Source organism: Neolamprologus multifasciatus, chromosome 17 (assembly GCF_963576455.1).
Source record: "Neolamprologus multifasciatus chromosome 17, fNeoMul1.2, whole genome shotgun sequence".
Taxonomy (NCBI): Eukaryota; Metazoa; Chordata; class Actinopteri; order Cichliformes; family Cichlidae; genus Neolamprologus; species Neolamprologus multifasciatus.
Genome location: NC_140455.1, coordinates 6,950,407 through 6,973,063, shown reverse-complemented (window position 1 = coordinate 6,973,063; position 22,657 = coordinate 6,950,407). Strand labels below are relative to the sequence as shown.

Genomic DNA, 22,657 nt, shown 5'->3' with positions numbered 1-22,657 from the left:
TGTGCTTGTGGTTGGTGTGTAAAGGAAACCCAGTGACAGATCAGCTCAGTGCAGGCAGCCAGTGTTCCTGAGTTCACTTTGGTCCCCAGTAGCCTGGCCTCTTCCCATCATCTTAACTATTAAAAGGGCCAGCACACCAAAATAATCACCTCTTTCTGAAGTTGAAAAAAAAGATCAGTCGCACAAAATTGCACTACGACAAAAGGAATTAAACTACTTGTGGTGATGAATCCAGTCACCACATAAAACCTTTATTAAGGAAACCAGTTAATGAACAGATACTGTACATACTCACAGAGTGGATTATCGTCAGTGTTACATTTTTATAATGTTAAAAAATACTACAAAGGTTACTTCTCTGTATTACTTGTAGGCTTCCAAATAATTTCTCTTGCGATGGAAATTTGCATGCAACACATGAAATCCATCATGGTTTTTAAATCAGTCTATAACTCTGATTATATTCCTATAATAGGAGAGTTTGATCTCTTAAAAATGAGGCAAGATATATACAGTCGTAGTTACATCCATATGGCAGTGATAGGCAATTAGTAAAAGCACAAAGATGACAGAGTAAAGCTACTTTTAAGTGCTACATTGGACATCTTTCCATCACAATTGATTGTCTTGACACTTGAGCGGCGTTGAGAACTTGTCGTGTCTTATTTGAGAGCACTGTCTTTTTCTTTTATTTTCTCTCCGTGAAAAGATGTTCTCCATTTTGAGAAATGGAGGGGAAAAGTCCAGCACGGACACCCCACAGACCCTGTGGTGTTTCAGCAAGTCACATAGCTCCATATCAGTGCTCAGAGAAAAACTTCCATCATTATAACTGCTGGAAAAGGAAAAGATGGAATGCTGTATATGTTTCTCTAAGACTTTGTGTCTTCTTTCCTTTTTTTGGGACAGGGGTTCATAGTTCCCACAAGGTTAGTAGCAGACACATCTATCCATCAAGGACCCAGCAGTATGCCTCTTCTCCTTACACCTGTAGTACTTCCAGACAGTGTCCTTTCACAGTCCTCCATCTATAGCTGGGTGGTTGAAGTAGAGCGCCTAGTCCTCCTGTCTTGACGCCTAGTGGGTGGGGGGTGGCAGTAACGTGGCAGCCTCCCTTGTGATTTTCTCTTGGAGCTTCGTGGCCTGCGAGGGTCTGGGGGGGCTGGTAGTCAGGCCTCCTCGGCTGTGGCATCAATCCCAGCATAGGTGAAGTTCTCAAAGAGAGCCATGTTCACATAAGCCTGAAAAACAGATTAAACCTCATGATTAAGAAAGTGAATACAAGTGAAGTGTCTTACTACAACAACAACAAAAACCCTGTTTTAGCCCACATTTCTAGTTCTGTTTTTTATGCCCAAATAATAACAACAGGATGTTTTTGTCTATTCTTCCCTTTCTACCAACATAATGCAAATGAAGCCTTACCTTCCTGGCCTCCTGCATCCTGTTGAGCTGCAAAGAGATTTGGGAGAAGGGGGGTCTCTCATAGGGCCGATCTCTCCAGCACTGCCTCATTAGCTCATAACTGGAGACAAACATTAACACAGTGATAAATATGGTAAAACCCAGTGCCATAATGGGCTGTGTAATTTGATAATCATTAGCTATAAGATACAGATTACTTACACCTCATCATCACAGTTTTTGGGCTTCTCCATTCTGTAGCCTTGTGGCAGTTTTTCATAAAGCTCAGCACATGTCATCCCACAGTACGGTGTGCCACCTGAAGCACATACACACAGAACTTCATAGAACTTGAATAGGACAACGTGGGACCATGTGTAAAATGGGGGTAAAGGGATCAATAACAATTTAAAATGTATAATTTACAGTTTTGATGATTTAAAGTCTCACACACAACCCGTCGAAAGGGGAGAGGGGGCCGGCTGCTTCCAAATAGAGCACATTTCATTTATAATGTTGTAAATCCAAGCCCATTATGTATTAATGATTTGAATCCTGGGTTGTGTGAAATCTCAGAAATGCACCCTAGACAAAGTGAATCTGTGAACTAAGGTGTAGGTCTATTAGGTTATGTTGTGGTGATCCTCGGGTTGAGGGATGGGTTTTCATACTGGAGTGCAAAATTAAAACCAATGGAAGATGGACAAGAAAGGTTCAAAGCCATCAGGTGCTCAGTTTAGAAAAAAGAGAAAAGAAGAGGAGGAGAAATGAGCAAAAGATACATGTAAGCAGATGTGTCATTGGATAATGGCAGGTCATCCTGAAACAATCAGAATCAGAGGGAGTGTTCGCTCAGGGCGCCAAACAGGCTAGGACCGCCACTGGACGCAGGTCTGTAAGGGGACGTGTACTGGTTTTGTACTGCCTTTTAAACAGTAACAAAGAGGAAGCATAAAAATGATAGTATAAATACAATTGATTATGACTGCAAACTTTATTGTTGACTGTGTGGTTGGTCGTCACGTGTATTTACATGCACATATGTGTTTACACATGTATGCAAATGTAAGTCATCCTGTTTTTCATTTGGTTTTAATTCAGATCATTTATTTTTTCTTTCCCATAGACCCTAGAAAGAGCAGATGCTTCATTACAAATAGTTTATGGGGATTCAACTTTTGTTAGCCTGTCACAATGTGGCTCTGACATCTGTATTAAATATATAGAAGTAAATGGTGTAGTTTCTGCACTATATGAGGCTGTATGCTTACCTAAGCTTACAATTTCCCAGAGAAGAACTCCAAAAGACCATCTGTTAAAGATATAAAGATAAGACACAAAGCTTAGTAAAACTGTAACAAAGCTTAAACAATTTAGATACTGGCTCTTGGAAACATTTTCATGTTTCTTTTTGTCGATCATATCTTTGTTGATTATATCTGGTGCCTTGCAAAGTGTAGATGACAAAAGACTCTGAAAGATTCTGATTATCATGCTTTTACAAGCAATATAGATACCTCTTACTCAAAATGTAAGTATTTAACACAACCACAAACATTAAACAGAATAAAAGGAGGATATTTGATTCTTTAATTGTTAAAATGAAGATTGTTTGTAAAATGAACGCAGAAACTTAAGGGGAACCGACAGAAAACCACCCTCTTCCCTGCTATCTGATTAGCAAATTTCTCTTCAGAGAAATACCACGGCTTTCATATGTCACAGAACAGTGTGGTAGATCATATGAGCAGACAAGTGTTGTTTGTGCCGTCAGCCTGTCCGTTTGTTTTGTTCGATTTCTTCCCCGCAGCACGTTTCGCGACGTCTCACATTGTGTCTCTTACAAATGTTTACAACTTTCTGGCCCTCTGAGCAGCATTCGCACTTTTCCGTTGGCCATGCGGCACTCTCTGCTGTGTATAAATAGGTTCCAGTTGACATGCCAACGTGTCTGTCTGTCTGTCTGCTAAGTTGTACCCAGGGCTTCCTGATTGTGCTTATCAGTTGTGCAGCACACTATTATCACTCCACCAGTGACAGATGGATGATTTGTTGTTTTCTGTGGTGAGGCACTTTGTGGCATGTCTAATCAAAACTTTACTAGGAGTAGTAGCAAATAAGGTTTCTGAAGATATTAAATAAGAAATAGAGGGAGGACTTATGATGATAAAGACCTATGTATTATAATACGGAAACCATGTTTTTCAGGAAGTGTTTGTGAACCATTTTACCAATAGTTCTCATTTCTGAGGAATAATATATCCCAGCATATTAGTAAAAAAAATGTAAAAGACTTACACATCACTCTTTGTTGTATAAACACTGTAGTTCAGGGACTCAATGGCCATCCAGCGTACCGGCAGTCTCCCCTGAAAGTGAAGCAACAACAGATTCATGTCAAATCTTGCGGCTTTGGTGTGTTATGGCATGTTTTAATCTTGTTCTGACATCATTTATGTTTGAGTATTAAATAGAAAAGATGAATGCATGAAATGATAATAAGAAAAATAGGGTTTAAACTGTATTATAAAGTGGTGCCACATTACATTATTAAGTCTATGGCCCATTACAGTAAGATGGTAATCTGCTCTACAAACACTGCACGTGTTGGAGTTTACAAACCTAAACATGACTGCCCTCTGCAGGCGCTCTATTATTGTGAAAATCAGTGACTGTCTGAACAGTATTATACCATTAACAGCTGAAAATATAAAAAATAACAACCTCTTATCCTCTTGGACTGTTTCATTTGATCAGCTTGATATAATCTTTTTAGCTAACCATATGTGAGATAATACAGATCTACAGATACGCTGACAGCCCAAAGATATGGCTTTATGCAGTCACAGACTGCAGCAGCCTGCTGATAAATGTTTTGCTGTAGAGCTCCTTTGTCTTCTGCCGTTTTCAGCATGTGAAAAGTGAGAACAACACATGCAATCCACCCTCATAAAAGGAAAGAAAGGGGGGCGGGGGGAGACAACATCTAACACTGCTTTGTTTTTGTCTCAAGCAACCGGTGCCTTCTGCAAGGCTAAACCAAAACATAACCCCCACCACTCACCATTGTCTTCTTAACATAGACTTCCTCACCACGGGACAGACCGAAATCTGCTATCTTAGCCACAAGATTGTCCCCAACAAGAACATTTCTCGCTGCCAAATCCCTGTGGATGAACTAGGACCAAGAGAGCAGAGGAGGGGAGGGAAAGACAAAGATAAAGATACAACAATTTTAAGCAAAATTAAAAATGAACCTGTAAATGAATCTGAAAAAATCTAGTTTTAGGTCAGAACTTCATGCAAAACTGAGACTTTGATCAGATCTAAGATCATTTTTTAAGAAAAAAAAAGCACTATCACCAACAGGCACAAAACAGCAGCTAAAGTTGCTCATCCTTCCTCCTCCTACCTGTTTGTCACTGAGGTAATGCATCCCATTCGCAACATCCACAGCAAACTGCAGCAGCTGCTGGGAGGTGAGGGTGGAAGCAGTACCGTGCTCTTTGGCAAAGGCAGGGTCCGTCTCCAACACCCGACTCTTCCTCAGGAAGTCAAGGAGGTTACCATAGGGGGCGTATTCTATGGCTATGTACAGATAACCTGGAGCAGACAGAGAGACAGATGGACTGATATCTCTGTCAATAAGAAAAGGCCATGCCACCTGCTAATAAACATATTACCTTCCATCTGTGCAAACTGTTATTGGCTCAGACAGACCATTTTAATGAAATTGTATTATTTTTACGACATACTATGACTTTGACCTTGGCTGACTCGCTTGGATTTGCCTGGAAAGAGACCCAGCTACAGCTTGCACTGGGCTTGACCTTCAACTCTTTGGTCTTTGACACAGCAGAGGTACACCAGACCTTTTGTAAAATCCTCACAGAACTCAACCAGATGGCTGAAGCTTTGTTAATAGATTACAGCTTCCAGCCAGAGCCAGAGTTCCTACAGGCATTTGTAGTTGTTGGAAGAGTTTCATGTTGATTTCACTAGGACTAGGGACAGTGCCAACACAATTACTAAGTACCATATGTGAAAGGAAAGAATAACGGGTTTATGGGCAGAGTGGTCAAAGAACTGGAACATAATACAATTATGTTACTTGGGAGTTACAAAAACTTCTGTTAATCAAGCACATGCCATGTTTCTTGCAAAAGAAGAGTTTCTCAATATGGAACGGTGACAGGTCATCTGCTCTGTACAGGGGATATAGTTTCAGTGAATAAAACAGGAAATACAAGACAAAGTAAAACTTGTGATGAGTGGTTAAGGTTTTAAAACCTCCATCACCTTAAGAATAACCTAGCTCAGTAAGAATGTGAGGTCATGTTAGTATTAGCACATAGCTGGAATAGAGAGAGAGAGACTGTGCTATGAAAGCTCTGTGAAGAGGCGTGACCTTTTCGTTCAATCGTTATCTTCTACTTTTAAGAGTATATCAAATATCGTCTCAATTTATTCCCTCCTCTCTTGTGTTCAGTAGCTCAGCGGTGAATTCCTTCCGGACACACCTTGTTTTTCTAGTACAGGAGGAGAGCAAATTTGTTCCAGATCTCGGTAAGACGAGATAGGGTGAGAGCTGAAAACGACACCATAATCTCTCCCTTAAAGACATTAAATGCAAAACTGACAAAAAGTCAAGTTTGTGTTTCCTCTTCTAGCCAGCGACTTTTCTTTCAAAGGAAGTGCAGTTACACAGACAGTAGCAATACTTCCTGCCAATTAGCACTTTTTCTTGATGACCATTCATCGAAATCTTCTTTGACGTTAAAATTTTTACTTGCTCGCTCTCCTCTCTCCCCACTTCCTCGAAACATTCCTCCCTCCTGACCTCTTTTCCCTCGTGCTCACCCTCTCCTTCCTCTGTTGCTCTTTCCATGAAATTAAATGAAGAAAACACTCGAGGTTTTCTTTAAATCTTTTCAAGTATGTGTGCAGCATGTGTGTGCACATGCGTGTTCATGATTGTTAATCAAGGGTGTAAACAAAGAAGAGATAAGGTCTGCAGAGCTAAGCGCTACTTCGAAGCGAGCGTTTATTTTTTCAAGGTCGACTTGTTTGTAATGTCCTCACAGAGGTGCTTCTCATGTGCTTCCAGTCTTTGATCAAACAGAAGTAATTAAATGATTCAATTTAGAAGACACTGGCGTAAACTGATACTTCGAGGTAGGGATCATGAAGGAAACCTTGTACAAATACATTAATGCATGCCACAGCTGTTTGGTTGTTAGGCGCGCGGACAAATCAAACACATGTGATAGCGCAAATGCTTCTGGCAGGCGAAGATTATTTCGTTTGGACACATTCTGGGGTTTTCCAGGTGCAGATGACAGAGAGTCAGATGGGACGGGCGTATCTGTTTGCATCTCAAGTAAGAAGAATTTAACCTGTTCAAGTACAGCGCTGCATATTAAGAAGGAATGAGCTGAATAAGGAATCTGCTGAGGGTACAGTTTGTTGAACACAGGCTTTTGTATAAGATTACATTTAAATCTTGATAAAGATATAAAGATGCTGTATATTAGCACCATATTGTTTACCTATTTCTCTAAAGAAAACCTTCTTTAGGCTATTTGAATCTTTAGAGCGATTCTAGGTGTGTTTTCTGACACATACCAATGTATCTATCACACAGTTTGGTATATATTCTACAGATGAAATCACACCAACAACCAAACTAGATGGTGTATCTGCTTCCATGAGAAGTGACCAAACACCATCTGCTGAGGAAAGTCATATTGTATGGTTGTTGGGTTTCAACTGGATTTGTTTAGGGAAACATCAGATTGTTGATGTATAGATTTCTGTAGTATACAGTTTATACAACCTGGTCACTAAACTGTAAGGCAGTCGTATACTTGTGACACTGAAACAGCAGTTTGTTTCACCTGTGAATTACTGTTCCCGAACAGCCAATAGTGCGTCAATTCCTCATTACAGCCACTAGATGTTGCTCACTCACCTCTATTTTCACAGGCTCCTATTAAGTTGATGATATTGGGATGCTGGCCTAGTTTACACAGGACCTCCAGCTCTCCTGCAAAGTCTCTGTGGTCATTTTCTGAGGCAAACTCTGCAGGAAGAACAACATGATGGGCATTGTTAAGCAAAGTGCAAGCAAAGCAGTATTTGAAATGAAAATGACACATCAGAATGACGTACGGTGTCTTAATGTTGCTGCATCTACATGTCTGCGGTTTTATGTCTGACCACTATATCTGTATCAGTTTAATAATAAATGTGTGGCTCAGATACCTTTCAGCATCTTGATGGCTGCGCTCATTTTGTTGCCGTCCTTCTTGATCATGGCTTTGATAACCTGTTATTGAAACCACAGTTAGCTCAAGTGTTGCGAAGAGAATGGCAACCACAGGGAACATTGCAACGTTCAGAAAATCTAAACACCTGGCCAAAGTTTCCCTCTCCAATGACATCTTCAAACTTTATGTTCTCCCACTCAAGGATTGGATAGGTGAGGGGCTCTGGCGTGGGCTTTGGCCTTCGTGTCAGAGTCAGAGTTCCTGAGTTAAACTGCAGAATAGTTTCCTCCCCCTGGAGATATACACAGTGTATAGTCAGCAAAATAATTTCTCTCAGTGGCTGCAAAGTGGACCGGAATAGAATGAATGCTCACCGATCCAGATTGGTAGGTAAACGTGCGGCGACGGTTCAGCAGCGTCTTCCTGATGAAGAAAAGAGCCAACAGTGCCAACAGTATAGTCACACAGGTGACAGTCACTGAACCCACCACTGCAATTAACAGCTGATAACTGTCCCCAGTGGGCTGGCCAATCACATCCAGGGTGGTAGGGGTAAAGGTTGGAGCAGCTTTTTCTAGCATTGGGAAAAAGACAGAGTGGAAAAAAAGAAGAGGAGAGAAACAGAAGATTTAAATACAGGGGAGATAAATATGGAATTTTGGAAACATGGAATCCATGTGTGGGTGGTCTGGTCAACTGGAGGAGCCAACCAAATATAGTAGTGAAGAGGTTGGACATAAGATTATGAGGTCCCATATTTGAGACTCAGAATTTATCAAAAATATCAAACTTAAGAATATAACACAGTCTCATTTGGAACCTTTTGCATGTTGCCGTGTATATTTTACCTTCTATGTGACTTGATCATTATGAGGAGCTTCCTGCTTACCATCCCCCTGTGTCTTTGCCTGAACATAGTTGCTCCACTCTCCTGGCACTTTAGAGAAAGCCCTCACTCTGAATTGGTAGATTGTGCTGCCATTGAGTGCCGTCACATCTTTGGTGGTCTTGTTCCCATCATCCGTGTCCACCCAAGGGTGGGGGCTCACCTGGCCGACTGGCTGGTACTCTATGATATATTTAATGATGCCTCCATTTGGGTCGTCAGGGGGCTGCCACTTCACCTGAATGGCTGACATGGACAGAGGCACGGCCTTGATGTTGAGTGGGGATGATGGACCTTAGATACAGAAACATTAGAGCTGTTACAATCAATCAAAAATAAATTTTCTTACCACACATTCTGAAATCAAGCAGGTAATCTAATCCAGACACTTCAAGACTGGTTACTTGAGGAACGTTTGACTATTAAGGATTTAAAAGAATCATATGCATAGATTATGGCTTTACATCTATCAGCTGCTATTTTTCCCCCTTCAATTTACACACAACCTCTGGGCAGAGAGAGAGTTGCTAAGTAAAAGGCGAGCTCCAAATATAGCTGAGTGTTTAAACCAAGGCTAAAACCTATAGGGCGCAATATATTGCAATACACCTAATGTTGTGCCACAAGCTGCGAGAAGTGAATTATGAACTGCTTTACATTTTAAAACTCCTTAAAAGAAGACTTCTTTGCAGCTTTTTTTCTCTAACCAGCAGGTTTTAGTTACCCTGGCTGTTGATGTGGAAATGGTAGCGTTTGGAGGGCGGGCCCTGGCTGCCACAGTTGATGAGGCGCACCACCACAGTGTAGTCTTGTTGATACTCCAGGTTGTGGAACTTGGTGGAGAGCACATTGAGCAGGGTGTCAACCTCCTGGAGTTTCTCACTGTAGCGTGGCGGCCCGAAGAGCTGCACTAAAAAGCCAGTGGCTCTGCCAGCATTAATGGCTTTGCTGCCGGGTAATCGCCAGCGTACAGTAACATTGCGGCCTTCCACCGAGCTGCTGTCAATCTCAGGTTGAATTGTGGGCTCTGCAGCAACAGAGAACACAAGATGAGCTGTGGGGACTACGATCTATTGGTACACTTTTTGGTAACACTTTATAATATGCAACATTTCACTGTAATTAAATGGACTTCAAATGTATTGTGTTTGAAATTAAATTGTGATTATATTATATTTACCACCAAATACTTAGAGTGAGGTACACAAGAATAAGGAGGTAATAAGTTATTGTTCAATTTATATATATAATATACACACTACTGGTTTAGGAACACCCCAATTTTTCCACTTATTTATTGCAATTCAAGTCATTCAAGTCCAATGAATATGCCAGAGGTTTTTTTTTTTGTTTAAAAGGTAGGCATACCCAAAACTGAAAAATAATGTACATTTCAGAATTATACAGAAAAGCCTTTTTCAGGGAGCACAAAATGGGCAACCAATTTAAAACTGTTCTGCAGCAATGGTGGTGGATTAAGCACTGAAAGCTGGTGCTACTAATTCCTACAGGTGTTCCAACTTTCCTGGATTACTTACAACCCCCTGTCTGCATAAACACTGCAACACGCTGTGGTGCCATACCCTCGTGATAATCAGTTGAACAGTATTGTACCGCAGAAAGTAGTGCGTTGCAACAAAAACGGCGAGAAAAGGGAAATTAACAATGGAAGAGAGACAGACCATCATAGCACTTAAAAATGCAGGTCTTTCTTACAGAGAAACTGCAAAGAAAGTCAAGGTGTCAGTGAGTCCAGTTTCCTTCACCATCAAAAGGCACGCAGAAACTCTGACAGGAAGAGGTGTGGCAGACCCAAAGCCACAATTGAATCAGAGGACAAGTTTCTGAGAGTTAAAAGTTTGTGTGATAGACAGCTCACAGGACAACAGCTTCAAACACAGCTTCATATTGGTCGTAGTAAGCAAGTCTCAGTTTTACTGTGAAGAGAAGATTTCAGGCTGCAGGTTTGACAGGACGAGTAGCAAACCATTGCTAAGACATGAGAATAAGACAAAGAGGCTTGTCTGGTCCACGAAGCACCGCCATTGGACTATTGAAGACTGGAAGAAGGTATTATGGACTAATAAATCAAAATTTGGGCAGCATGGTGGCTAGCACTGTTGCCTCACAGCAGAGAGTTTGCATGTTCTCCCCATGTATGCGTGGGTTCTCTCCAGGTGCTCCAGCTTCCTCCCACAGTCCAAAGACATGCAGTTAGTGGGGTTAGGTTAATTAGAAACACTAAATTGCCCATAGGTGTGAATGTGGGAGTGAATGTGAGTGCGATTGGTTGTCTCTGTCTATGTGTTAGCCCTGCGACAGATTGGCAACCTGTCCAGGGTGTACCCTGCCCTTCGCCCTAAGACAGCTGGGATAGGGTCCAGGCCCCCCGCAACCCTGAAAAGGATATGCGGAAGCAAATAGATGGATGGAAGGATGAAATTTGAAATTTTCGGTTCATCACGCAGGATCTTGGTGTGCCATCAAGTAGGCAAAAGGAGCGTTCCACAGTGTGTGGCATCAACTGTCAAACTTAGAGGAGGAAGTGTGATGGTCCAGGGTCGGTGAGTTGTACAGAGTGAGAGGCACCCTGAACCAAAATGGCTACCTACCCGAGTGGTAGGCCATGCAGAATCTATCTGCGCCATGCAGAACAAAGCTGTGTGTGTGTGTGTGTGTGTGTGTGTGTGTATATATATATATATATATATATATATGTGTGTGTGTGTGTGTGTGTGTGTGTGTATATGTATGTTTCAACAGTGAAAAGTTGAAAAAGGAGAGCAGTTTATGCACAATCATATTTGTAAAGTCAAAGGGAATATTGAATAATAAAACATCATCATGCAACCAATATAATGACTATTAAATAAAGATGTAAAAAGGCAAGATTAACCCCCTCCATAATATGGCCCGTGCCCTTTAAAATACTCCATACTTACAAGTTAGACAGGGATATATTGTTTTGTGTTGGATTTTTTTCACTACAAATGAATTTGAACCCCCTAATTCTAGTGCACCTGCTTTGTAAGTAACATAATTACATTATAATTTCAAATAAAATAATTTAAATTCCATTCAATCACAAGGGAATTAAGCCCTTAGTTGCAGATCATATTTTAGTGTTACCCATGTATCCTAATTGATGGATGCTAGGTGATTTTCTTGATGTTAATTTGAGTTTTCACAGAAATGGGGTGAGCAGCAGTTAGTTTACAACAGCGCTAGCTTTAAATAGCTTTAAATAGTGTTTGTCTGCTTTCCGCCCCTCAGTTATATGGACCTCGTTACTCTGTTCTTTTGTCTGTGATTAACCAGCTCAGAATGCTATATTTCCCCAAAAGGTAGACTTCAAGTCCCTTTATGGCAGTACATTTCAAAATAAAATGGACAAATGGCTAAGATAAATCCAGTATTTGTTGATGCACGGTTTTATTTATTTCATTTTCCATTCCAGTTTTTGACTTAAACATTAATGGAACGTCCTCAGTTCACTTCCAGCCAGGAGAATCTATTTAGTGTTGCTTTTCCAAAATTTACACTAATGTCAATAGTTTATGTTTGTGCAAGAGAAAGGCATAAACTATCATCAACAGATCATTTTAGATCCATTTCACACCCGGACCTCAGACATTGTAAGAGACTCAAGCTTAGTAGAACTACGATTAACTGCACTTCAAAACACTTTTTCATGTTCTTTTTTCTGCACTTGCTCTTTCTAATATGCTCTCTCCCTCTGCCCAACCTTCACTTAGGAATAAACCTGCTATTGCTTCTTGAATACAGGTTGTTACTGCTTTAAACGGGGTCATGACTTCTAATAGGCCGATAACAAATTACACTTTTTAATACCTTCTATGGTATTCCATTTTTTGTTGTTGTTGTTGTTTTTAAAAGAAACAACCATAAATCCTTCCACTTGCATTTTTCTATATTTGCTCTAAACTTGAGTCAGGCATGGGAAAAAACACTTCACTATTACACTAGCCAGACTTAAAATAATTGAGCTTGCTTAAGTTCTGTGGTCAGGAAAATTTATATTTTTTCCCAGATAAATATACACATGTCCAAAGTTTGTGTGGTCTGTAAAATTTATCTGCAGGTCTCACCAGGACAGTCGGTCTCCATTATGGCTTGCGGCCCCGGGTCCCCCTCTCCTCCTTCCCCAGGACGACTCAGCTGGACACGGACGTAGTAGCGTGTTGAGGGCTCCAGGTTCATAAGCGTGATAGGCTCTTTGTCACTATAAACTGAAAGGAAAATTGACTTAGGATAGGCTGGTGAGCCAAAGTTTTCATTCATTTTTAGAGTAGGATTATTAAGCAGAAACACAGAGTGTCTGAAGTGTTTTAAATAACATTAAACACATAAACTTCAACACATATGTTTAACATGTGTTGTCTTTAGATGGGGAAAAACAGATGTGAACTCAAACTTAACGGAACACGATGTCCAGTCTTTGAGAAGATCTCTTTTGTTTATAGACCCGATTGGGGTGGGTTTTTTTAACAAATACAATTTGTTATATTTTTAACTTTTTTAGATTTTCCATTGAGAACAGTTTTTATTTTAAATTTGTGCAATCTGTTGCCCTAATCATGCTTCTTGCTTTAGCTAATACATTATATCTTTGGCTGAACTGAGAGTGTGTTGAAATAATGGAGATTTACGCAATCTTTGTTTTTGTTGCAGCAATGCAATAAAAGAAAAAGTAAAAAAATAATTATCTGTGATTGCTCTTCTTTCTGATAAAAACTGACTGCATGACTACATGGATATGTTTTTCCCGTATACCTATGATGGAGGACCACAAGTCTTCATTTTTATTCTCCACAGGCTTATAGAGGACTCTGATTGAGATGATGGGGCCATCTCCCACAGAGGTGTACACTGGCATCACCAGCAGCTGCTTGCTTCTCTTTTCCAGCAATTTGGGAGCAGTAATGGGCATCGGGGGCACTGAAAAGAAGCAGGATTTTTTTTTATTATTTTGAAATTCAGCTGTCTGTACAGAGCTTTAAAATGTCATACATCACACACCTTTAACAGTGAGGGTGAATTCACGCGAGTCCTGGCCTCCATCAGTGGACACCCTGCACTCCCACAAGCCTTCTTGTTCAGCGCTCAGGTTAGGGATATCAAATTCAGCAGTGCTCCTGTTTGAGTCCATGACAGTACGAGAGGCCTGCAAATAAATGTGTAACACAGGGAGGCAATGAAATATGCTGCAGTTTATATTTTTTTTAGATCCATCTGCTGGGATCGTTTTGACTTTTTCCACCACTTTGAGAAAATTCTGGTGGTCAAATTTTCTTTTTCTTTTTTTTTAAACAGTGTGTGTCTATTATCAAGGAAACAGCGGAGAAACAATAACACAGAAACTGAACATATCACTTAAAGGCAAAACATGGTGACTGCTGCACTGTGGAGTGATACAGCCTTATCTGGTTGGGCCATTGTGCTGCTGACTTCCTCAGAACATGACTCGAGCTTGCATTCATCGGGCTTGACATAAAAACAAAGTTTAAACCCCAAATAAAAGTTCTTTCATTTGTTCTATTTTACACTTTCTTTACTTTTTAGGGAGAGACTTTACACATTTAAAGAAACAGTTGGACTTGTTTGAAGACTCTTCATAAATTTTCTTGCTCGATTACACTAGAACAGGGGTCTGCAACCTTTAACACCCAAAGAGCCATTTGGACCCGGTTTCCATGCAAAAGAAAACACTGGGAGTGTGGGAGTGGGAACACAAATACTTTTGACATCTAAAATGCAGATAACACTGTATATATTGTTTTTTTTACCTTTACGCTTTATGTGAACAACTAAGTTGTGTTGCTTATGAAATACATGAAGTGCTACAGAGAAAATTACATTTTATTTATGTAATTAACACATTTTGAACTCTTAAAGAAATATAACAAAAGGAAAGACACCCAGCTGAACTAAAATGATCCATGTAGCAAACAAAAACTGCTGTGATCCCCCACCCTTATATCACCTTTGGGCTTTTGGAGCCTTGACCTGGCTTTTAAAAAAGCCTTGGGAAAAAAGCACTATGCTGCTAAAAAAAGAAGAAGAAGAAGAAGAAGAAGAAGAAGAAGAAGAAAAATATTTGCAAAATTCTGCCTAAATATGTATTTTACCTGGTTAATGTGTGTGGCGGGGCGTGGTCTGCAGCGCCGCTGCAGGGGAGGCGGACGCACCTGAGCGGCACCAGCAATCATGCCTCGCCGTCTTAACGTCTGTGCAACAACGTCTGTTGTTAGTATGTGTCTGAAAAGCTACAGCCGGCTGTATGCGTATAGCAACCATGTGTGAAAAGTGGTCAATAAAGAGATGCTAAAAAGCGTGTTCATGGAAACATCGTCGGGTCTGCAGTGGTATGTTTACAATGGGACTTATGGTCGCAAACCTCTGCGCACAGTGTCTGCAAATCGGGGCTGTACGAAGTCACTTTCATCTTTATGCAGGACTGTAAGCTGTCATCTGTGAGGCGTGAGCGGTGTTTGTTTTTAACATAGTTCACGGTTGAGAACAGCTGCTGACATAATGTGGATCCGAAGATCCATAATTGGCCTACCTGGGGTTGAAAGTCTCGATAAAGGCACGGCGTTTCGGCGGGTACACCGGCTTCCGCAAGTGCGAGGCTTATTTTGAGCGATGAAAAAAAAAATAGAATATAATTTTATTTTTATATTTAAATATCACAATAATCTTCCAATTTAGAACTACAAGTTAAAAAAAGAACTAACATAAATAAAATACACTAATTTATTTTCCCAAGTCACGCGGAGCCGCACTATACGGACTAAAGAGCCGCAGGTTGCCGACCCCTGCACTAGAAGGTCAGTCACTCTCATGGCTGTGTTAGCTACATCACTGTGTAGCATTAAGAGTGGAAACAGGGTTTCAGTTAGCTAACAGCTTACAGCTTACTTAAACATATGCTCAATTATTCCTGTAAAACTGTGTAATGTTTTTGTTGTGTAGATGATAGCTTTTGATATTTTATTTTTTATCTGAAACAGTCATTTGTAGGCGACAGGAAATTAAGTAACTATTTTCTGATCATTTATATAGCTGGCCAGCTATGTCACTTTCTATCACTTAAGCTATCTGGCCCTAGTTAACCTTAGCCTGGCTAACCAGACCTACATTTTTAGTTAATTTTGGTCCTAAATGAATAAATCTTTCCTTATTCAGTATAATCAGAACTGATTATTTCCACTTGCATAGTCCATATTTGGGAGAATGGCACTTTTTGAGGGACTTCAATGCCTTTTTTCAGAATAGAGCAGGCATTAGTAACATCAGATGGAGATGCCTAGGTTGCGGTGGACTACAAAGCAGCTTGCAGATGTGCAAAAAATGTGGGAAAGCTAATGCTACAGTCACACTACAGGAAAGTTATTAACCACAACACAAGCCTTGCATCGAGGTCTGTGACCACCTGCAGTCAGTTGCTATCTTCAAAGTGAATTTGGGGTGATAAAATGACACGATAAGACAGAGTCAGTCTGCAGTCAGTCTTTGGGACTAAATGGGTTTGGGTTGCTCTTTATACAGTAAATAACTGTGACAAATTAGCAAAAAAAACCCAAATACGTTATCATCTATTGCAAATCTGCTGCCATCCACTTAATCAGAAATTAATATTAAACAGAAATTCTCATTAACTGCTTACATTTCGTCCAATCAGAATCCACTAACAGTGACGTAGTTGCTGTAGTGATTTAACTGCGAACAGTTTATTTAGGAATATAGCCACGATATTTAGCAACTAGTTGAGCTGAGTCTCCTATTGCAGGCAAAAATGGTTTGCAAAGTCTTGGCATGCAGTCTGTGTTTACTTAATTAGGCAGCAGTTATTTGCAAATGTTCAACAGTCTGTCCGACAGTGATCGCAGTCACTCTGATTCAAACCATGATAGTTTGGAGGTATGCTTCCTCCAACTGGATGACTATTTAGTTACTGCAACTACTTGTAATCAGCTGCTGAATGGGGAAAAAAATCCCTGTAATCAACAAGCAAACACATTTTCCTGGTCTACAGAGGTTGCTGTACTGCTTTTACCCTAATGTGACTGAGCCATTAAGCAGCTCAAGCAAGAATTTGGCAAATATCATATAGTAACTTAGATGAATGTGTAGAAGGATATCAGGTGAACCATTAGCTGATATGGGCCGACACGGAGGTCTGCCAAGATATTCAGCCTGAACTAACACTCTTGTATTCAGGCTTACTGTGAGTTTTCCTTGCTGGAGTGCTGCTGGCAACTGCTGGTCTTCCTACCTTAAGTACTGTGCTGTCCAACTTTCGCAGCTCAATGCTGTTGTGACTGGGCAGGGGGTTCCCTGTGGCTGAGCAAAGGATCATAGCTTTGGAGTTGAGATTCAACTCCAAATGCCTATCCAAGTCCAAAATCTGAGGAGCCCAGTCTAAAGATGTAGAGAGAGAGAGACGGGACAGGAAAAGAAAGGAACAGCAAAAAAAGACAAATTATGCTTCACTAATGAGCACGGTAAAGAAAGAGATCATAAAAGCAGCAACTCTGCTTGTAAAAACATTTATATAAGTACACCCATTGGTCAAATTTTGAAATCACATCCCCTAGTGGTTGTACTTTTTGTGTGTGATGAAATAGGAAAAATACACTTTTGACAAATTCAGGTGCCAATACAAAGGCTGTGTGACCCTTAGCATTAAAAAAGGTTGCACATTCAAGAGTAACTTGTTCAGTTAAATCATTCATTATGGTTTGTGTGTGGTGTGTGCAACAGTTTTATTAAGTTGCATAATTGGTCTATATACAATATTTCGAGAAGAATGCAAATAAAATTGAAATAGTGAAAAAAACATGCATATCACTGTAGCTGTTAAGATACCTACCAGACCTATCACAGTGCTGTCCTCTCCACCCTCTGGGACACTGGCATCCACTGAAACGGCTGCAGACGCCTCCGTTCTGGCATTTGCAGCTAAACTTGCAGTCTGGCCCATACATGCCATTATGGCAGGCTGACAACAGAATAGAAGAAAACAAAACTTCATAGTGTGAGACTCGATAAGGTCATTATTGAAACTCCATTAAAAGAAAATGACATTAAAAAAAAAAAGAAAACAGATGATCTTATTTAAATTATGTATCATACCATTCTCACAGTGGCTCCCAAACCAGCCGCTGGCGCAGGAACAACCATAGGGGTCTGGTAGGCAGAATCGAAGCCCCCTGCAGTTCAACTTGGAACCACATGTCTCCTGGCAGTTTTGACCAAACATTCCTTCTCTGCAGGCTGCAAGTCATCAGAGAAAGAAAAAAATTACAAATCTGTTTGTTTAAATTCCTCATGTTTTGCGGTATCATGCCTTAAAACTCTGAAACTCTTTTTTTCTTGGTTTCACAGTTGCATTAAATGTTTTACTGTACTGCCAAGGACTTCAGAATTTGTAGAATATTCTGTCTTCAGGTATCTCTAGTGACAGATTTAAATTCAGTGTACCTCATGTGTAGTTTTCTATCTATAACTATAAGGGAGCTTAACACACATGACAATGCTGGGTGAACTTCATCAAATAGAAATTAAAAATGATCATGATCAAGTTAGGAAATTTATGTTTGTTCAATTATGTTGAAAAGCCTGTTCATTTGACCTTAAATGGAGCTACGTTTATGAGGAAATGCATTTATGAGTTGAGCAGCAGAGTTGAGTATGTGAGCTGCTCCCCTGTAAAAACTCCTCTCTGCCAATGCCAGAGAAGACCATCCCATCTTGAAGGACAGACCAAACTCTGTCCTTCAAGAGGACAGCGCTCACCCGTTCAGAGTGGGTTTTATAAGCGACTCTAGAACTTGTGAGTTGAGAGGATGGAGCTACCTGCCTGCAGTCCTGATCTCAATTGAACAGCTGAGAGATCAGCTTTGGCACGCTGTTCGTGCCAGAGTGACGAGCACAGCCACACCGGGACTTGGAGATAATACTGGTTGAAGAATGGGATGACATCCCACAGCATGAGGAAGAGGATTTTTCATGGACGCAACTCACGTACTCAACCCTTCTGCTTAACCCACAAATACCTTTTTCTTCCAAATGTAAAAAAATACATGTTTATATTTCGATGATCTACTAGTTTTCTACCAGTGGTTAATGAGTGAACTCATTTTAGTGTGTGTTTACAATATAGCATTTAGTGAGTTATTTTTTTCTGATTGGTTGATATGTGAAATCAGATGTTTAGTTAAAAGCTAATCTATTTCATTTATGCATAAAAATTCTTTAAAAAAAACAAACCCTAGTATATTGAGAAAAGAAAATACTTGTTCATATAGAGACAAGTAGTACGAACTAATGCTACATAGTTTCAGCAAACTAATGTGTCTCTTGCTAGATGTGCTTTTAAATATAATAACCCTAACAATAAAGTGCATACAGAAAAACATGTAGCGCAAAATAGCTACCGCATACAGATAATGACAGCAATGGAGTCTATGGCTATTTGTGCATTTGAGAGTACGTGACCCAGGGTGCTTTCCAGAATACACAATCTTTTGTCAACCAGTGTCATTTGCACAGAGGCTGATTAGTGATACAAACACCATTAAAACATCCATCACTCTAATGGCTGCTTAACTTTCAACTCAGGTAATAAATCTAAGACTGCGTACAAGAAATTTCGACTCAAAAACTTGCATCTTTTCTCTAAGAAGTCAAAGTGACATCGCTTTGATCCTACAAGGAATAATTTACTCATTAATATAGCCTTTCTGCGCAAGGCTATATTAATGCTTTAGACGGAGCACGTTCCTCAGCCTCACTCGATCAGCCAGTGTTTTTGCTGATTCATTTTTCAACCTTAGGCTCCACACTGGCGTCTCCCTTTAAAGTCTGTCTGTCTCTTTTTGGTACTGTTTATGTTAAGGAGTCAGACTGCGAGGCTTTGACTCTGATTGTGCATATTTATTCCAAATGTGTAAGTGAGTCAACATAATTCATGTGACTTATTAACACTGCTTTTTCACCTTGCACACCCTTTTTGTATTATCCTCCTCTATCTCCCTTTTTATTGATCTCATTCACAAACAGAAAGTTCTCCTATACAATACTGCAGATGCAGATGTTTGCCTGAGTAGAGTACAAACCTGTCTCACAGCGTGTTCCCATAAATCCTGGAGGGCAGATACAGTCTCCGTTCACTTCATGACACACGCCACCATTAAGACACTCTTGACAATCTCTGATACAGTTAGGACCCCACTTCTGACTCGGGCACCCTGCAAAGAAACACAGATTCTTTACTTAGAACAGCACAGAGACTTCAAACACCTTCGATAGCATTTATGTGTATTTCGCCTTTTGTGTGTTTTTTAAGCATATGTGACCTATTTAAATGAAAAAAAGGATACACAGTACAGAATGCATGCTAAATGACAGCAAAATGTGCATCTGGTGGAGACAAAAAAGAAAAAGCCGGCTGCAGGTGGAGGGTGGAGATAGTGTTAATGCTGTAATTTTTCTTTGGGGTACTGAGATAAAGGAAATGACACAAACATATGTGCTGCACATGCCTTGCCAAATAAAATGTGCAGATGTAGCCTATAGTGAATTCACAGTTTAGGGTAAGCTAGTATTTAACAGTAACTTTCCACAAGCTTCCATTTAAATAGAAAGATTTTGAGCTGGGGAATCTTGTGCATCTCAATCAGTCTAGCAGAACGTGCACTGAGTCAACCTTAGCATGTCTTGTGTAATCCTTTGTGAGTTCAGCTGCACATCTGAGCCAAAAAATGCTACAAAACCCTTGATTTAATCTGACACCAATTGATTGTGTGTGTGAGACCCAACAAACCTCTGACAATGAGCCTCATCCAGGCACCGTTGAGAGGGGTGTCTCCAACGTAGCTGGCACTGTAGATACCTTGATTGTCAGGCTTTACATTCTCCACCGTTAGCTCAACAGTTTCATTGAACATGTCAATCCAGTGTGTCATATAATAGTAGTTTCCTGCAAGAAACAAGCGACAACATTAATGTCATTGTTTGAGCCTGCGTTTGCACAAAAATGTCCTTCCTCTGTACCGAGTTGCATACGTTGACTCACCGTTGTACTTCCAGGTCACATCTCTCCTTTGGGCGTTGAGCAAGTGCATAGTGAGGTGAACTGTCTCACCTACATTAGCCATTAGTGTGAGGGAATTTGGAACGAAGTCTGTTGTAAGGAACAAAGAATCTGTTATTGTTTGTTTGTTTTTTTAATGGCACACCCTTGAAAGTAGTTGCATTTAAACATGTATTTCATGCATAATGGATTTAAGCAATAAAATTAATCTCTCTGAAGAAAGTCTTGTTTTTTGAAGTGCAAACACACCGTTGTCAAGGTTGTTAATCATTGTGATCTTTTCAACTGGGGGAACATCCTGAGAAGATTCACAGTAGAAGATGCCAATGTTTTCTAGGCGACTGAAGTCTCTGGCCACAACCATTTTATTTCCGGACTTGTGCATTTTATATTGTGGGACACTGGAGAACATGAGGATTTTGTTGTCCTTCTTAATGTCCAACTTAGCCTGGGCAGAGTTGCGCTCTCCATTGATACAAGAGATGGAGAAGTTCTCGGGTGTTCTGATCATGGCTGCAGAGAACATGGTCAGGTCGATCACAGCATCTGTAAAACAGAGCATTAGTCATTCTCTGATGTAAGGCAGCAGTGTGAATTTTTTTTAATCACGTGTAACAAACCTTATTTAATTATTCAGAGAGATGGAGAGTTGTCTTTTCAGGGGGGGAGACCCATAATTTTTAATCAACTGTTAAGTGATTCACACAGTGACAGAAAATACATACACTACATCTTAACATATTTTTGTCAATTTGTATTGCTTTTCCCTAAAAATGTACACATTACTAAATTATCATCTTGGAGCTGTTAAAGTGCTCAGTCGTTAGCAGTGTGGAACTACTGTTTCATTCCAGTTTTGATTTGAAGTTCTGCATTAAATTAAAGATGATTGTGTCAACTTAGTTTCATAAATTTCATAAAACTCGTCTATCAGACACATGGAATAAATATTGAATCCAAGGGAAAAATTGTAACTCTTTTTTTCTGTTAATAACGCCTTATTATCATATTGCGTTAAAATGGGGAAGATCAACGAAGATTAACGAAAATATCGATTGGGGTTTGGGTTCATTACATAAACGCCTCTTGGAGTGATTCATTAACAAAAGTGCCAAATCCAATAACATGAGTTTGCCCAGCATTCCTTCTCCCTGGTATGTGAGCCCCAAATCCACAGAACAATGGAAGGAAACATGGATGAGCTCCTTATTCCCTGAGGGTACATAGATCTACGCGCTGTGCTGACAATCGCTCTCAGACAATCGAAAAAAAATTAGCTTAAAAACTATAAGTGGATGAAGGTTGCGTTATCTCTGTACAACTTGGACGTTAGTACTCCCCCCCCCACTCCCCCCCGTTAATATAAGATTTCTCGAAAATGTTGCTCCATCTGTAAGCTACTCAGACAGGTTTTGAAATAGTTTCACTCTTACCTGATAAAGTAATGAAGCACAACGCAAACACCCACAGAATCATCTTGGTATTTGTAATCCTCATTGGAAAAAGCTGGAAATCAACTGCCGGCGTGTGATTCTTTTCAGGGTGAGCTCTGCATCCAAAACGGTGACGCTGCGTCACGACGGTGCGCTTTTTTACGCATAACTCGTCGAAGCCTCCGATTCTCCCGTTCGGTTTGTAAAATCTCGTCGTTAACCAGCTGGTTTTAGGAGTTCAGTCTACTGTCACTCTAAGCAGAGAGTGTAACTTTTGGTGAAGCTCAGCTTTCTCTGGGTGGGAAAGGAAGGAAGAGCGTCACCAGACAGCGGAGGGCTGCTGGCGCTCCAGACCTCCCTGATCCACGATTAGTGTATGTATGACTTCAAACTTTGTCACTTTTTGTTCCAATACAATGCTGAACGTTAAGCACTCGTCTAATTGCTTTTGCATACACTGAACATCATGTTTTAGAAGTAGAACAGCTTTTCTGTGCACGATGGATTTAGGATGAAACTTTTTTAGGTTTCATCAACAACAACA

General features: G+C 40.3%; 1 protein-coding gene across 2 annotated transcripts; it reads right to left on the bottom strand.

Moving 5' to 3' along the window:
- Window positions 1-208: 208 nt before the first annotated feature.
- On the bottom strand, window positions 209-22,655 carry tie1 (tyrosine kinase with immunoglobulin-like and EGF-like domains 1). Of its 2 annotated transcripts, XM_085138862.1 has the most exons (24): window positions 22,114-22,655; window positions 20,930-21,226; window positions 20,663-20,770; window positions 20,411-20,566; window positions 19,704-19,835; window positions 17,719-17,859; window positions 17,456-17,584; window positions 16,859-17,004; window positions 13,600-13,744; window positions 13,354-13,518; window positions 12,669-12,809; window positions 9,284-9,586; window positions 8,563-8,853; window positions 8,048-8,247; window positions 7,819-7,965; window positions 7,669-7,732; window positions 7,376-7,486; window positions 4,817-5,007; window positions 4,469-4,582; window positions 3,703-3,773; window positions 2,676-2,716; window positions 1,627-1,723; window positions 1,426-1,525; window positions 209-1,241 (listed from the first exon to the last, which is right to left on the bottom strand). In XM_085138862.1, exons 1-24 carry the CDS (start codon window positions 22,175-22,177, stop codon window positions 1,170-1,172), a joined length of 3,426 nt encoding a protein of 1,141 aa, XP_084994988.1. In that variant the 5' UTR covers window positions 22,178-22,655; the 3' UTR covers window positions 209-1,169. The 2 variants fall into 2 exon arrangements, with proteins under 2 accessions (XP_084994988.1, XP_084994989.1); XM_085138863.1 differs by lacking the exon at window positions 9,284-9,586 and having other exon boundaries at window positions 22,114-22,653.
- Between the last annotated feature and the right edge of the window lie 2 nt (window positions 22,656-22,657).